The following is a 15416-nucleotide window of genomic DNA, read 5'->3' as shown; positions in this document are numbered from 1 at the left end:
GTGTGCAGGTAATGACAATAGTAAAATTGTTTGAAGACATCACCAAGCTTAACCCTATCTGTTTGGGTTGTAAGGCTTAACTAATGAAAAAATTGGTGACTCAAATACTTTGTGCACGAGGCAATATTGAGATTTTCCAGGGGCAAGTACATCTAAAACACAGAGCTTGGTTGTGTGCAGTTCAAGCTAACACCAACACCTTTAAGAGCATAACTTAATCTAGTTACTATAGATTATTACAGTTTGTATGTCACATGAACAATAAATCAAATTCTCAATTGAACATTCAGTTTATTTTATTAAGGCTTTTTGCACAATTAAGCAAGTCATAATATTTCAACTGTTCAAGAATTCGATAAATATCAAAATGACAAACAAAAATAAATGATTCAGATTATTTGATGGCACATACCAATACCCAAACCTTATGTGTCATGGAACAACTGCTTAACTAATTTTTTTAATTGGAAGACAAAATAATATCTTTTTCTACAGAAGAAATAATCCTTTTTCTAAATCAAGTCTGCTTGAAGCTTTTGAATAATAAATGCCTTACTACATATACAATATAGGGTAACATCTCCATTTTAACATTTTACATGCATAAAAAATAAATAATAAAAATTCATGATAAAGAAAATCCCGGATTATAAATGGAATATGATTAAATTATCAAAATGCCAACACTTCATTAAAGTGAAGACACTTATTCTTCTTTCATCTACCTAATAAATAATGAACAATTATTTGACTTCAAAGCTGTTTAATAAACAGAACAATGTGAACAAAACTATTTAATTTCATTTGCCAGATTTAAAATAGATGATCAAAACACTGAAACTTAATTATTTCAGAGAAACTAACAAAAAGATAGAAGGCCAGATGTTTTAATCTAACAAATCCTATTTTTAACTACACAAAGCTTTATATTTAATAACTTACAAGTACAATTAAAGTTGCAATAATAAAAAAAAATATTGGTGGATTTTTTTTGTCTTGGAATAAGTAAGAATGGTTGCTTTGGTTTTGTTTGGTCTTTGTTTTAAGTACTGATTTCATGGTGGACACACAGTACTACTGGTGGATTTGTCACACGGCAAGAACATTATGTTACATTTGTGATTAAGTGTATGTCAGCATAGATTTCAGATAAAAAGGGTCCACAATGTCAACTGAGCAATACAAAATTAACCCTGTAAAGAACATATCAAATAGAGCCTTACAAATGAGATCATTTGTCAAAAACAAATTATTATTCATATCTTTCTACATGATAGTTCGTTCACTAACATTTCAACAGTCCTAAAAAAACACAACTTTAAATGTTGAACACAGAAGGTTTTAAGCACAAACCAGGCATCTACCATTATAATGAGACAAAGTTCAGTTTTGCAGTTAACTATCAATGATACATATCCAATTATAATATCTAGGAGAAATGTTTAATAATGCCTGTATTTCTGCTTAATACCTCCTTCAGCTATGAATCTACTGGTAAAGACTGAATCAACAGTTTATACACAGATTATTTACAGACAAACAGGCAAAATTAACAGAGTATTACAAACAACAATCAGAAAGACTGAAATTTATATACAAATCTATAAATTAAATCACATGGGAGATATGGGAAAAACCTCAATCTCATCTCATTTTCAAAAAAAAAAAAAAAAAGGACATATTTCCCCACTTTAAGAAAAGCCTCGAACTATAACTCATTTTGAATAAAAAGAAAAAGGATTATTTTTATATATGTAACTAACTACCTTGTAGTTACAGTAGACTGATCAGTTCTCAACAACAAAACACTACACTGTTACAAAAGAAGACATGTATTTTCACATTTATGTTATAAAGAATGAATAAATACAACACACAGACATTTATTGATAATGAAGCTTACAAAAATGACTGCTGATAACCTTAAAAATATTATATAAATATTCCGATCTTCTCTGGTAACTTTGCATATTTATACATTTATTTTCTCCATCAAAATTGTAAATAGTATTTTTCTGGTGGCAAAAGTGCCCTACGTAACATACATTGTTCTTGTGAAAACCCAACTATAGCTTGTGAAAAAGCACATTGTGAATTAAATACTGTTCTATTGGTCTTACAGGAATTCCTTTTATAAGGACACATTCTACTAACATTGGGTTGGTAAATCTTTTTACTGTGATTTTTCTTTCTTCTTTAGAAATGGTACCTTGGCAACAATTCTAAAAAAATAAACACATGAAATTAAAATAATTCCAGTAAGGATTGTTACGTTAAGTTATGATTGACCAACTTTTTTTGTTTATCTTATGTCAAATATTTGTTGTGTATGGATTCATGATGTGGTAAAACTAATTTAAGATAGACATTGCCACTTACAGAACTAATACTCCCACAACCTGTTGAACACTACATTTAGGGAGCAATGTGGACAAAAGATTCATATTGGACACATATAATATGGGGGATAAACTAAGCCCTTTTTGCCACATAACTGCTGAATTGCAGATCCAGCTATGTAGCGTTGTTTGTATTGATTCTTGTGGAGTTAAGGAATCCAGTACATAGACGGTAGATTACAATCATCGTCTTTATCTAAAAACATCCAAATTCAAACCACAATCAGTACTGTTTTTTTTTGTTGTTGACAACACAATGACAGAATATGACTGCAAATTTACTTTAAACATAAAGTCCTGGAAATCAATAAGGTAATTTATCACCCCAACAAGTTTCGTAAGAATTCTGTGAGTTAATGAGAAGTCGCAGGCAACACAAGAGATAATTTTTTTCTGAAAAATACCTTAGTCCAACAGCCCTTATTTCAAACATAAATTCCTGACAATATGCACATTCCAATATGGTAATCTAACACCAATTAAGTTTCATAACAACCTTGGAAGTTGTTGAGGAGGAGTCGCAGACAATGCATGAAACTCAAGTTTTGCTGAAAAATGCCAAAGTTCTACACCCATCATTTCTATAATTTTTGTCCAAACATAAATTCCTGACAGTATGTACATCTCAAAAATGTACTCATATCACATCCCATAAAGTTTCATAATAATGTTGCAACAAGCTGCTAAGAAAAAAGGGTGAAACCTATACAATCCCTCCTCTGAATCTTTGTTTGTCTGAGGTTCAATAAACCATTCAAAGTCAGATGTTTCACAAGGTGTGAAATTATAAGGAATACATGCTGTTTTTGAAGAGTTCATTGGTGTGTGAACCTACCCACTCTCTCACCAACTTAACATAAAGCCATTTTGTGAATGAGGCAGTCTCTTTCATACACTAATCAACTCATCCAAAATAGCTTTCACTCCTATAAAATACATAACTTATTTTTGTTTCAAAGACATTTGTACAGTAAACTGGGAAATATTTGCAGCAATTTTATTCTGTGGTAATATCTTTAATATGAAAACAAAGCTGTGGTAAAAGTTTTTATCAAAGAATTAATATACTTTGCTATGATGATAAGACTGCAAATCTAAAGCTTTGTAAAAGAGGCAAATAAAAAAAAAAAATGTTTTAATATCCTGCAACAACAAATCTGATACTCATCTTGGAGTATACAGTCCTGGGGACCATCATTACAAACAACTGTGTAAAGTTTGTAGCAATTGTGATACATAAGATGTCACATGTAGAAAAAAAAAACCCATTTTTTTTTTTAGGAATTCACAAAAGTTACACAAACCTTGAGACCATCATATTAAACAATTACTGGTATGTAAAGTTCGAAATAATTTGGATATAAGGTTCTCAGGTTATGGTGCGACATAACATAACGACATTCTGAGACGTATAATATTGATTTGTTGTGACATGCATCATTAATTTGATCCTCTATCCTACATAATAACACCTAGATGAACTGTCCCGTACTACCATACATCGTGTAGTAAGTTACAGCCCTAGATTAATCCTACGAGAAGGAATGACCCGGCCAGCGAAAGCTATATTTTTAAACTATGAACATCAACTGTGAAAAGCCTCTTTCAAGGGGAGATAATTAGCAGAAAAAAAAAAGTGGGATTGCATTTTTTACATTACAAGAAAAAGAATTTTGTGACCCCCAATTTTCTTAGAAATATGAAGGAATGTCTGTTATGTGTACTTTTTTTAAATTCTAATGTATGTTTATTCAATATCATCTTTGAGAAAAAATAGGGAAATCTACCTTCTAGAAATATTAGGTATAATCTACCTTAAGTAATGTACTAATGATAGCATGTACTGCTGAAAAAAAGTTCAACAAGCAAAAATTAAAAGAAAAAAAAATGATCAAATTTTTCTACAACTTAAGGTGAACATCTTCAAAAAGTATATAAACATTAGCTAAGTTCAAATAATATTTTTCTAATCCTATTCCTGCGACAAATCATACAAAATAGGTACCCTTAAGCATTGCAGAAGGAGTGAGTCAAACTAGACCTGCTTTCACTGTTTGTGTTGCTGGTAAAAAACAAATTCATGGTATATAGTCAACTGAATCAAACTAAATATATACTTACTGAGCCTTTACATTTCCTACTTGCTCAACTGCAATGGCTACATAGTTATCTATTTGGACCTATAAAATAATGGAGTGATGATATCAAGTATTTTTTTTGAACCTGACATAGCTTGAATACAGGTAGATCACTGCATAACTTGAAGAAGTTAGAAACACCCAAAAAATCTAAATACAAAAGCAATCAAATGTTTCACAGGGTGCAAAGGTCCAACCTGGAACAGTGCAGGCAAGTATGGACACACCATTCAAGCTTGACACAGCTCTCAATTTTGATTTTTATTAAATATTTGACCAGAATCGAAGCTCCCTTTTTTTGTCCCTTATTGAGCCTGGGAAACTCAAGGTTTGCAACTAAATGTTAAGTAATGGTAAAACCGAAAGGTTGAGCTTTCATAGTAATAAAAATCATGATTAAGAGAGGTGGTCTCAAATTTTCCAGAACATTGGTGCTTCAAAATTTCAATAAATATTCAGAGAATGCCATGAACTGTATTAAAATTTTTGGCAGGCTGCAGCTTCATACAACTGCAGATGTCAAACCTTGAATAGTTGGGGGATGTATGGACACATCATTCAAACTCAATACAGCTTTGAATTTTTATTATGATTTTATATTTGACATAGGATAAAAATTTGACCAGAATCAAAATGTTCATTTTTTGGCCCTTTTTTCTTGAAACCAGTCTTACCTCAAAAATCAATTATTATCCCAACCTTCCTTTGGGGGTATGGCACTTGTGGTACAATTTCAGAGCTATCCACTCCCTTTTATTCAAGTTATTATCCAAAAATTAAACTTGATAAACTGTGAGCAATGATCATTTTATCTACACCCCTGCTCCCTCAAAAATGACCATATACACATAAATCTTAATTGTAGGCTATGTACAGAACCGGAAAAAAGGAGATTTTTGGGGATTAAAAGTGTCAATGATATTCTTATATTTTTTACCCTAGTTGGGACATTGTCTCTTTGACATGTTATCTAAATCCATTCCTGTTATATTCAAAAGTGCATGTACATGTAACCTTTGAAGTGTTTAAGGTTGAGTGAGTGTCCCCAGTGCTACTGTGAGGCTTCAATGGGAAACATAGTACAAGTCATCATGTTTAAGCAATATACCAAAAATCTTATCATTTCTTCTTATAGTCGCTGAGAAATTTGTGAAGGAAACCGCACATGTAAAAATACTAAGTTGCTCAGAAAACAAGCAGATAACCTAGAAAGCTGGAAAGGGGAGACACTTTCAAGCAGGGGGTATAAAATACTTTTTTCTGTCCCCTCCCCCCATTCTTACTTGGCTCAAGTCACAAACCCCAGAATCAATCTCTTTATTTTGTGGTATTGCACCTTGAAGTAAAATTAACATAAGATCTAATTACTTTCACACAAGTTATTGTCTGGACATAAGGGAAAAAGTTCATGTCTTAACCCCCAAAATTTGGTTGTATGGCACCTTGTAATACAATTTCAATGTGATCCTTTCCCTTATATTTAAGTAATTGTCTGGACATCAAGAAAATGCATATTTCTGGTTCCCTTTTTGCCCCTATTTTCTAAAATGTTCACATCTTAACCAAAAAAATTAGTACCAGTCTGACAATTGTTGTATAGAATATTGTTGAACAATATCATAGACATTTCTATGCTTTTACATGGGTAATATAGGTACATTCTATGTAATACTTGTTTTTTGCCCATAATTCTAAAACAATCAGGGAAATAACCCTCAAAATCTATACCAAACTTCCTTTTGAGATTTGGAACCTTGTTATGAAGTTTTATAAAGATCAACCAATTAACATTCAAGTTATCGCACGAATAGTAAGCATCTGTGGATGACAACAGCGCCATACCATTATACAACCACAAATTTTTTGCGGTGGTATAAAAACCTATTGACCTGAATATTTTGCCTATCAATTGACATGCTCTAATCTAATATCATAAACAGACATCTCTTTTCATATTAAAGTATAGTAGTACTAAAAGGAACATATACTGTGGTTCAGTAAATCATGAGTACAGTCTTGCTGTGATTTCATTTCATTTTGTGGGTATCAATTTTTGTGGTTTGAGAAAAAAATGCATTTCCTTTGATTCTTGAATTTATGGTTCATCTGTATATTAAACTTTAAAAAATAAACTATTTGTAAGCATTTCAGTAAAAGTATTATAATGGCAAAGCTTTTATTTTAACAATTAAACAACAAAAGGATTGCAAGTTTCATCAAGTTTTTTTAACAGATATCTTTTTCACAACACAGACAATTGAAACAGATGTAATTATGATTATGAATGAACGTCACATATATGATCAAACCAGTTGGGAGTTTTCATTTCCCTTATTGCAAGTAAAATTACAGGGTGATAGAATGTCAACTGGTCACTGAGGCTTTCTTCTCTAATCTCTATGATGAGAATTAACATTCAAAGTCTTCCTATCTTAAGTGGTTTTTATCTATTGAAACAACTGTTGGTTGAATTCTTGACTTTATGGTCCTAGACCAACCACAAACACAAAATAAGTACCTCACAAATAAAAATGAAACCACAGTATATTTGTCAATTGTAGTAAGAAAATAATTTTCCAATTTTCAAGCATTAATGAAAACAATATATCACTTATTGACATACCTGGTAAGTTTCATACACTTTAGGTAAGGTGAAAATAGCTACTAATCCTGTGAAAAAAAAGTTACAAATTTGATCAAGATAAAGCTTTGTCCTGTTTAAAATGATGATACAAAAGGTAAACAAGATTTGGAGTAATTATTTTTTTGTAACTGTTCTTTATCAATTATTTTTGTAACTATTATAATATACTAATTTGAGAAATTGTGAAGTCCTACCAGGAAAGTTATGAAAAAATATTGTTTGACATCAATAAATGGTCATAACAAAATTCCATTTTTTAAATAACAAGAAGTTAAAGGAAACAGTACAAACCCATAATGATAAGGGTCATTCCATTAAACCAGGATCCAATGTAAGTCAGAACCCACAACAGCAGGGCAAACTGAAAGAAAAAAACCTCATCATCGATCATGTATACCTTGTATAAATAACTCAATCATCACTCATGTATACCTTGTATAAATAACTCAATCATCACTCATGTATACCTTGTATAAATAACTCATTCATCATCTGTGTATACCTTGTATAAATAACTCAATCATCACTCATGTATACCTTGTATACATAACTCCACCATAACTTGTGTATATTTTGTATAATAACTCAATCATCACTCATGTATACCTTGTATAAATAACTCAATCATCACTTGTGTATACCTTGTATAAATAACTCCATTATCACTGATGTTTACCTTATATAAATACTTACTTTATGCATTCCAGCTCAACTTCTGAGATTTTAAGTAGCACTCCACAAAAGAAGCATGCAAAATGTGATACATGGTTGGAAAGCCTACATATTTTTATTTTTGATATCTTGTTTAAAATGCTTTAGTAAACAGAAATTAACATTTGGTTTTCATATAACCCGTACTCATAGGAGATAAAAATTGTATAGAATGCACTGTAGAATTCAAAAGTAAGGGAGATAACTCTGTAAATGACACTCAAATACAATAGAATCTATTGGATTTTCAATGTTGATTATCTCCTAAGAGCAGGCAGATTTGAATGAATAACAACACATTTCATAATATTGACCCATAAAACAACTTAATTACAAAAATAAAAATATGTAGCCTTTCTTAGGGTGTATCACATTTTTCAGATTTTGCATGATTCTTACAAAGAAAGCTACTTAAAAGCATCAAAATTCTGAAGTGACCCTTAAAATTGCTATAAATATGATATCTAATTGGTTATGATTTTCATCAATTCTGCAAAGAGCTAGACATTGTCCCGAATACCCCTGCAGCCTGTTGAACCCTGTACATATGGGGACCAATGTGGTCAGATGATTCATAGCGGACACTATTATTATCATGGTGAATAGACTAAGCACTTTCAACACATACTTTTGCTATAACACCCAACTCCAAACCACAATCAGTACTTTTTTTGTTGTTGACAACACAATGATAAAATATGACTGCAAAAACCTTATCACTTATTCCTGACAATATGCACATCCCAATATGGTAATCTAACACTTCATTAAGTTTCATACTAATCCTACAAGTAGTTGAGGAGAAGTTGCAGACAACAAGAGACCAAGTTTTGCTTAAAAAAAACAAACAAAAAAAACAAAAAAAACAAAAACACCTATGTCCAAGTTCAGACAGTTGTCATTTCTACAATTTTTGCCCAAAGATAAACTCCTGACTATATGCACTTCCTAATAGCCCAATTAAGTTTCAAACAAATCCTGCAAGTTGTTGAGGAGGAGTTGTGGACAATGCATGAGATCAAGTTTTGCTGAAAAATGCCCAAGATCAACAACCGTCATTTCTACAATTTCTGTCCAAACGTAAATTCCTGACAATATGCACATCTGAATGTGATTATATTATATCCAACAAAGTTTCATAACAATGCTGCAATCTGATAGACAAGGTTAAACCTAAATCCCCCTCCCCTAAACTGTGTTTGCATGGTGGTATAATGAAGTATTGTGTACATGATAAAAAAAACAATAAAAACAAAAAAAAACCAAATGATATCACTCATCAGTGAAAATGATGATTCCTTTACTGTTGTTACTTTATAAAATGAGGACATACATGCAAGTTATGCCATCACCAATTAGTACATTTGATTCGCTTCTTCCATATGAGATTTCCTTGTCCCCAGGCTCAGATAAAACATGCCATGTTTGAAACCTCATGTTAAAATGAATAACTAAGAGACATGATTTTAATAAGGTAACAAAAAATTTAAAACTAATGATACAGGAAGTAAATATACTGAACATAAGGAAACTTAGCGGTAAAATCTGGATTTTAAATATTTAATTTTTCATTTAGATTGGCAAACATCATGTGTTAATGAGGTAAATACAAAGTGGAGATTTTATCTCTGAATTGATTTTAAGTGTGAGGAAAAAAAATACAAGACTGCCTGCAAATGCAAGACAAGGAAATCCAAGACATCTTTGGATGAGATTTCAATGTCCTCTTAATTTTGGCAGAGCCTTTTAAGAGGCCTGGTTATATTCTTAGAGAAGAAATTTTCATATCATCCCATAGTTGTTCCACGAAAGAGAAAGTCGACATTGAATATCGTGAAACTTCTTTTCCTTCAAAACAGAAAAATTTTCCATCACTTTTCAAAAGCATTGAAAGATGTTTGCTGCTCATGATCAGCCATTTCTGTCAAGATTTTCAGACTCCTCTGGTTTTATCCATATCATAGCATTAATATGTTTCGCACAGTGACCCACACTTCAAAATAGATAAATTTTCCATCTCTTTTTCAAAAGCGTTAAAGGATGTTTGCTGCTCGTTATCAGCCATTTATGTCAAGATTTTCAGACTCCTCTGGTTTTATCCATACCATAGAATCAATATTTTTTACCCAATGACCCCCACTTTTCTTTTCATATTTTCATTAAACACACCTTAAAACATTATTTGGGAAGTTTTTTTTTTTTGAAGAAATCTTTGTTATTTCTTCAGGTTTTTAACAGATAAAACCTACTTAAGACAAAACCTATGGAAATCAAGAGAAATCCTTTTCCCACCAAAAGTGCAATTGTTCATATCTCAAAAACAAGCACACTAATCAATCAATTTTTCTTCTTATATTGTTCTAACATTAAATTTCTTACAAGACTTCACAACCACTTGAAATCCTTCTTATTCTTAAAGCAGCAAACATCCTTGAACTTTTTTTGTGTCTCAAATGAAAAGCACCAGTCATACAATACCTAAGGTATCTTCGGGAAAGTCTATTTATTACATTTCCTGTTAATTACCATTTAAAATGATTAAATATAACACATACCTGCTACAGGATTTTTTAAAACTACAGGCTTGAGAAAGCCTGAATGGCTGACTTGGTAAAAAATAGTCTTTTTAGGCTTCTAAAGCTGGACTCTTGACCCTACTTTACTATTGTCAAAAGAATCATTTAATCAATAGAGAACATCTCAGTTATCCACCTGGTTTTCATCTAACATAGTCATTTTTTTACTCTACAAGGGCAACTAACTCCAACATCAATCAACAGATCTTGCTGAAAATTTCCGCAAAGGTCAAAATCAACATGCTGAACAATTTTACTCCCTGCCAGATTTTAGCTAATTTCCACTTTTTTCCTAAATTCTGCAGTTTGATCCCTATGGTCTATTTTTTGAGATGGTGCCCATGTTTTTTTGCCGGATCAAAAATCCTCACACAAGAATTGTTTAAGATGCACTAAGGAACTCTCAAGCAAAGTTTGGTTACAATCTGCCAAGTAGTTTCAGAGGAGATGTTGTTTTGAAAAAGTTTACAGACAAAGATAACAGATGCAAAGTAATGACAATAGTTCACACAACCTTAAGGCCAGGTGGGCTAAAAATTAATAAGTATACTAAAATTTATTTAAGATTTGAATCAGCTTTCACTTCAGTTTTGCATTTGACAATCAGTCAATTCCACATAAAAAGTGCTCAAAATCAAATGTAAATGTTATTGTTTCAAGATTATTTATTTCAAGGAGTACTAAATAGAAAAAGATGAATTTTCCATAATTACAATGAAATAGGCTATGCCAACCATTGCCATGATAGAAATTCTTTCTTGAAATGTAAGCCTTAACCTTTCAAGATTGAATACAGTTGGGTTCTTTCTTTTAGATTTAATTCAAATGAGATAGACTGCTTCACCTTTCAAATCAAATAGGGCATAATAGCTGTCTGTCCTATAATTCATTTTTTTTTGGCAAGTCCAATATTCATGGAAGAATCAACTGTACTGTATTACAAAAATGTACTTACCTTTAAAGAATCTACAATATCCTCAATAAGGAAGAGTCTCCTCAGCTCTTTTACAGTACAGTTAATGTGTTTACAAACAGTTTTAAGTGCCTCTTGTGCCTTATCTTCTGGCAAGCTAATGTCCATATCTAGTAACATTCTGTAAAATAAATGATATTAAGCTAAAAATACGGCCCAAAAATAACAGCATGGAACACAGCATGATAAGACCACAGCATTTCAATCTCTTGGGGAAAATGTGGACACAATACTAGTTTTTGACACACTTCAAGGAGACGTGACACAAACATTCCATTTTCTAATTTTTTGTTTAATTGCTTTGTTATATAGGATTAGACTGTTCAACATCATCGATGACCCAAGCTGTACAATAACTAGAGGCTCAAGAGAGCCTGAATTGCTCACCTTGTTAACCATTTGCTTATTTGAAAAACTTGAGGAACGAGACAGGCTAAGTTAAAATCAACTTAATTGTCAAATGCAAGAAATGCTTTTCATAGCATTTTCATGACCTGAACCAGAATTTTGCTAAAGGCAACAATTTAATTTTTTTTTTTAAAAACCTGTATTAGGACCCCTAAGTTCTATTTTTAGTATAGGCAGCCATATCTATTCACAAGTCATTTTGAACACAATACTCTAAAGAACTATTATGCTTATTTTCATTGAATGATCTTAAATGGTTTTAGAGAAGAAGATTTTCAAAGATATACATGTGAAAAAAAAAAAACAACAAAAAAACTGTTTCATGGGCCATAACTCCTACATTCAATGAATGGTTTTGAAAATTTTGGCATAGGTCCTTCTCATGATGCTTAACATTTTTAGCCTATGCCAGAAATTTGCTAAAGGCAACGGTTTTTGAGTTGTTTGCAAAAAATTGCCATCTGACCCCTATTTTCTATTTTTAGCAACGGTGGCAATGTTTTTTCATGAATGAACAATCCCAACCGTCATTTTGTGTGTGATACCCTAAGAAACATAAATGCCAACTTTCAATGAATTCTGTGCAATGGATTTTGAGAAGAAGATTTTCAAAGTTGCACATGCGAAAAATGACAAAAAAAAAACTATTTCAAGGGCCGCAACTACTACATCAGTTGACCAATCGTTTTGAAAATCTTGGCATAAGTCCATCTCATGATGCTGAACAATATTACCCAAGCCAGAAATTTGCCAAAGGCAACAGTTTTTGAGTTATTTGCAAAAAACTGCCATCTGACCCCTATGTTCTATTTTTAGTAACAGCAGCCATGTTTCTTCATGGATCAAAAATCCAAACGGTCATTTTGTGCAGAACACCGTAAGGAACAATCATATTTAAAACCTGTCAGTCCAGTAGTTTCAGAGAAGATTTTTTAAAATTTGTCCACGACGACGATGGATGCCAAGAGATGGCATAAAAATTAGCTATGTGGTCATATGACAGTGTTACATATTTGGCTCTCAAATTTTAGGTGGAGTAGTTGAAATGTGTAGGGCTATTGCAATTATTGCATGATATCTACAACTGGCAGTGAAAACAGGGAAAGTTCTGCTTTGCCAGCAAATCTTTACATTCAGTCAAATCAATCTAAACTACTTCGAGAAGAAAATGATAAACTTGGTCAGAAATAAATTATTTCATCACGAGGGATCCATGCCTAACATAAATGAAGAGCTGACAGAAAACAGTAAGAAATTTAGTCATCTGCCTTTTAAAACAAAATTATTGCAGCAGTACACAGGTTAGTGGATTATCATGCATCAAATATACTACCTATTTTCAAAGACATATTTTTTTTTTGGCACATGTATACATTTAAATGTATCATAACAAGAGGTCCCAGGAACCTGAATCACTCATCTGGTTAAAGTTTGTCTTTTTAGAGCAATAAATTTAACAAGAAGTTGTTCAACAATTTTGACTCAAGAAGACTTTGGTAGGACTTATCATAAGGATTATTTCAACAATTGATAGTTTCTTTTTATCTATTATAATTTTCAAGATATTGGCTGAAAACTGTAAAAAAAAAAACCCTGTCATTTTTAATCTTTCAAGGGCAATAACTCTGACAAGGAGTCGCCTGGCAACTTTGATCCCTGAAGACTTTTGAAGGTTATGTAATAAGGATCATTTCAGCAATTGAAAGATTATAGCTAAACTGAAGTTTTGGAGATATATTTATATGTGATAAACTACTGTCTGACCACTATCTTGTATTTTTAGTAAAGGTGCCCAAGTTTTTCAACAGTTCAAAAAACACCACAACAGTTCTATTTTGGATATCCCAAGGAACATTAATACCAAGTTTGGTTTCAATTGGTCAAGTAGTGTAACAGCAAATTTTTTTTGAAAGAAATAACAATAATACCCTAAGTGTAGTTGCCATCACTGAGTATGTGGATAAATACACATGAAACAGAAGTGTGAAAGACCTGAAATCATATACCTTTAATGTAGGACCTCATATTAAAGGTGGCAAAGGAGTTTTTGAGGATGGAAAAATGAGAATTATAAACTACAATCATATGATCGAGAAACTACATTTGGTGAAAAATGATGCTCGGATGATGGTATGAAGGGCAACTGAGAAAATGGAATAAAATAAACAACATATATAAATAAAAATAAAATAAATAAAACATCTTTCACAATAATCGGGAAATAATTTACTGGAAGTGTACCAAGCAAGACTCAATGTATTAAAAAATATTCAATCACAATGTCTAGAGAGGAGTCAGGAGTTAAAGGGGCAGGATCTAGGATTGAGTGCGACCAGAATAAGAAGTTGAGGATGTGGGAACTACTTCTTAACTGTCATGAGGAGGTAACCAGGTGATAAATACAAAGTAAACATCAAAAACCCTGCACGAAGGAAGTATATCAAGTTGTAGGGCCAATGGATAGGTCAATAGTTAAATGGATTATTATTATTTTTTTGTTCAATGATTATAGAAAAAAGGAGGATAAAATACTGGGGAGACGACATTTATAGATACATTTGTATGTTGTCATATATCTTCTCCTCAAAGTGGTTGGGCTGTAAATTTGTTTTCAAAACTGCACCTTTTTTCTTATTGAATAGTGCAACGACTTCCCCAACTGTAATGTTGGATGTACGTCCATTGATTTTCCCTCGTTGTCACCTACTGCCGATATGCTTAACTCTGTTTTAGCTTGTTTTTTTGTTTTTTTTGTTTTGGTTCATGATACTGCTTAAAAAAATGTCTAGTAATTTCTGTCCATAACTGAATGAAGCAAAGACAGTCGTTCAGTAATTACAGGCAGTTGAAACTTACTCCCCTAAGCTTCGAAAAGGCTTTCACTGCAACCAGCCCTCTCAGAAAATGCAAGAATCATGCTAAGTCGGGAAAAGTGAATGATTTTACGTGACATTATCCGATTGTCAAGTGATGTTTGAATTGAAAAATGTTCCAGAATTTTGAGAGGCATGTGTGCAACACTAAGTGAGGTACAAAACAAACGTCTGCCACTGCGTGTTGGGGCACTATCTACTTCAGAATAAATAATACAGAGGAGTTCCAATCAACTAGGCCGATGCGGATCAGAATAAAAAGAAACTCGGAACTGAAAATGATAACAATTCCGAAATTTTGGGTATGGAAATGATTTTCTTCCCTGGAAATTTCAGAACAAAAATCCAGGTTGGTCAGGAAACAGGAAACAAACATATATATATATTTTTTGGCCTTAAGAATTTGACACAGATAAGATTTTGACCAGAGTATAGTGGTTCCTCCAAAACCAATCCCAATGTTCCTTTGGGGTTTGACACCTTGTAGTATTGTTGTACAATTCAAAGCAACCCTTTCCCTTTTACTTGTTATTATCCAGGATCAAAAAAAATTTCTATACTTATTTCTCGTCCCTTATTCATACTTGGCTCAAGTCATAAAAATCAATCTCAGTCTTCCTAATGTGATATGTCACCTTGTATTAAAATTGATGTGAGATCCATTTACTTTTTACCAAGTTATTGTCCGACATGA

General features: G+C 32.2%; 1 protein-coding gene across 6 annotated transcripts in view; it reads right to left on the bottom strand.

The window, feature by feature from the left end:
* Window positions 1–271: 271 nt before the first annotated feature.
* Window positions 272–15416, bottom strand: part of LOC148623761 (reticulon-1-A-like) — a 36920-nt gene continuing 21775 nt past the window's right edge. For all 6 annotated transcript variants that reach the window (XM_088565845.1, XM_088565847.1, XM_088565846.1 and 3 more), the window contains 5 exons: window positions 11424–11562; window positions 7473–7542; window positions 7161–7207; window positions 4521–4579; window positions 272–2222 (listed from right to left, as the gene is read on the bottom strand). In XM_088565845.1, the coding sequence (XP_088421971.1) occupies window positions 2174–2222; window positions 4521–4579; window positions 7161–7207; window positions 7473–7542; window positions 11424–11562 (364 nt within the window). In that variant the 3' untranslated portion in view covers window positions 272–2173. The remainder of the gene's footprint in view (window positions 2223–4520; window positions 4580–7160; window positions 7208–7472; window positions 7543–11423; window positions 11563–15416) is intronic.

The sequence above is a fragment of the Perna viridis genome, chromosome 2 (genome assembly GCF_037379345.1).
Source record: "Perna viridis isolate PV_CMFRI_1.1 ecotype Kerala chromosome 2, ASM3737934v1, whole genome shotgun sequence".
NCBI lineage: Eukaryota > Metazoa > Mollusca > Bivalvia > Mytilida > Mytilidae > Perna > Perna viridis.
Note: the sequence above shows the minus strand (reverse complement) of the source record. Positions and strands in the feature narration are given on the sequence as shown.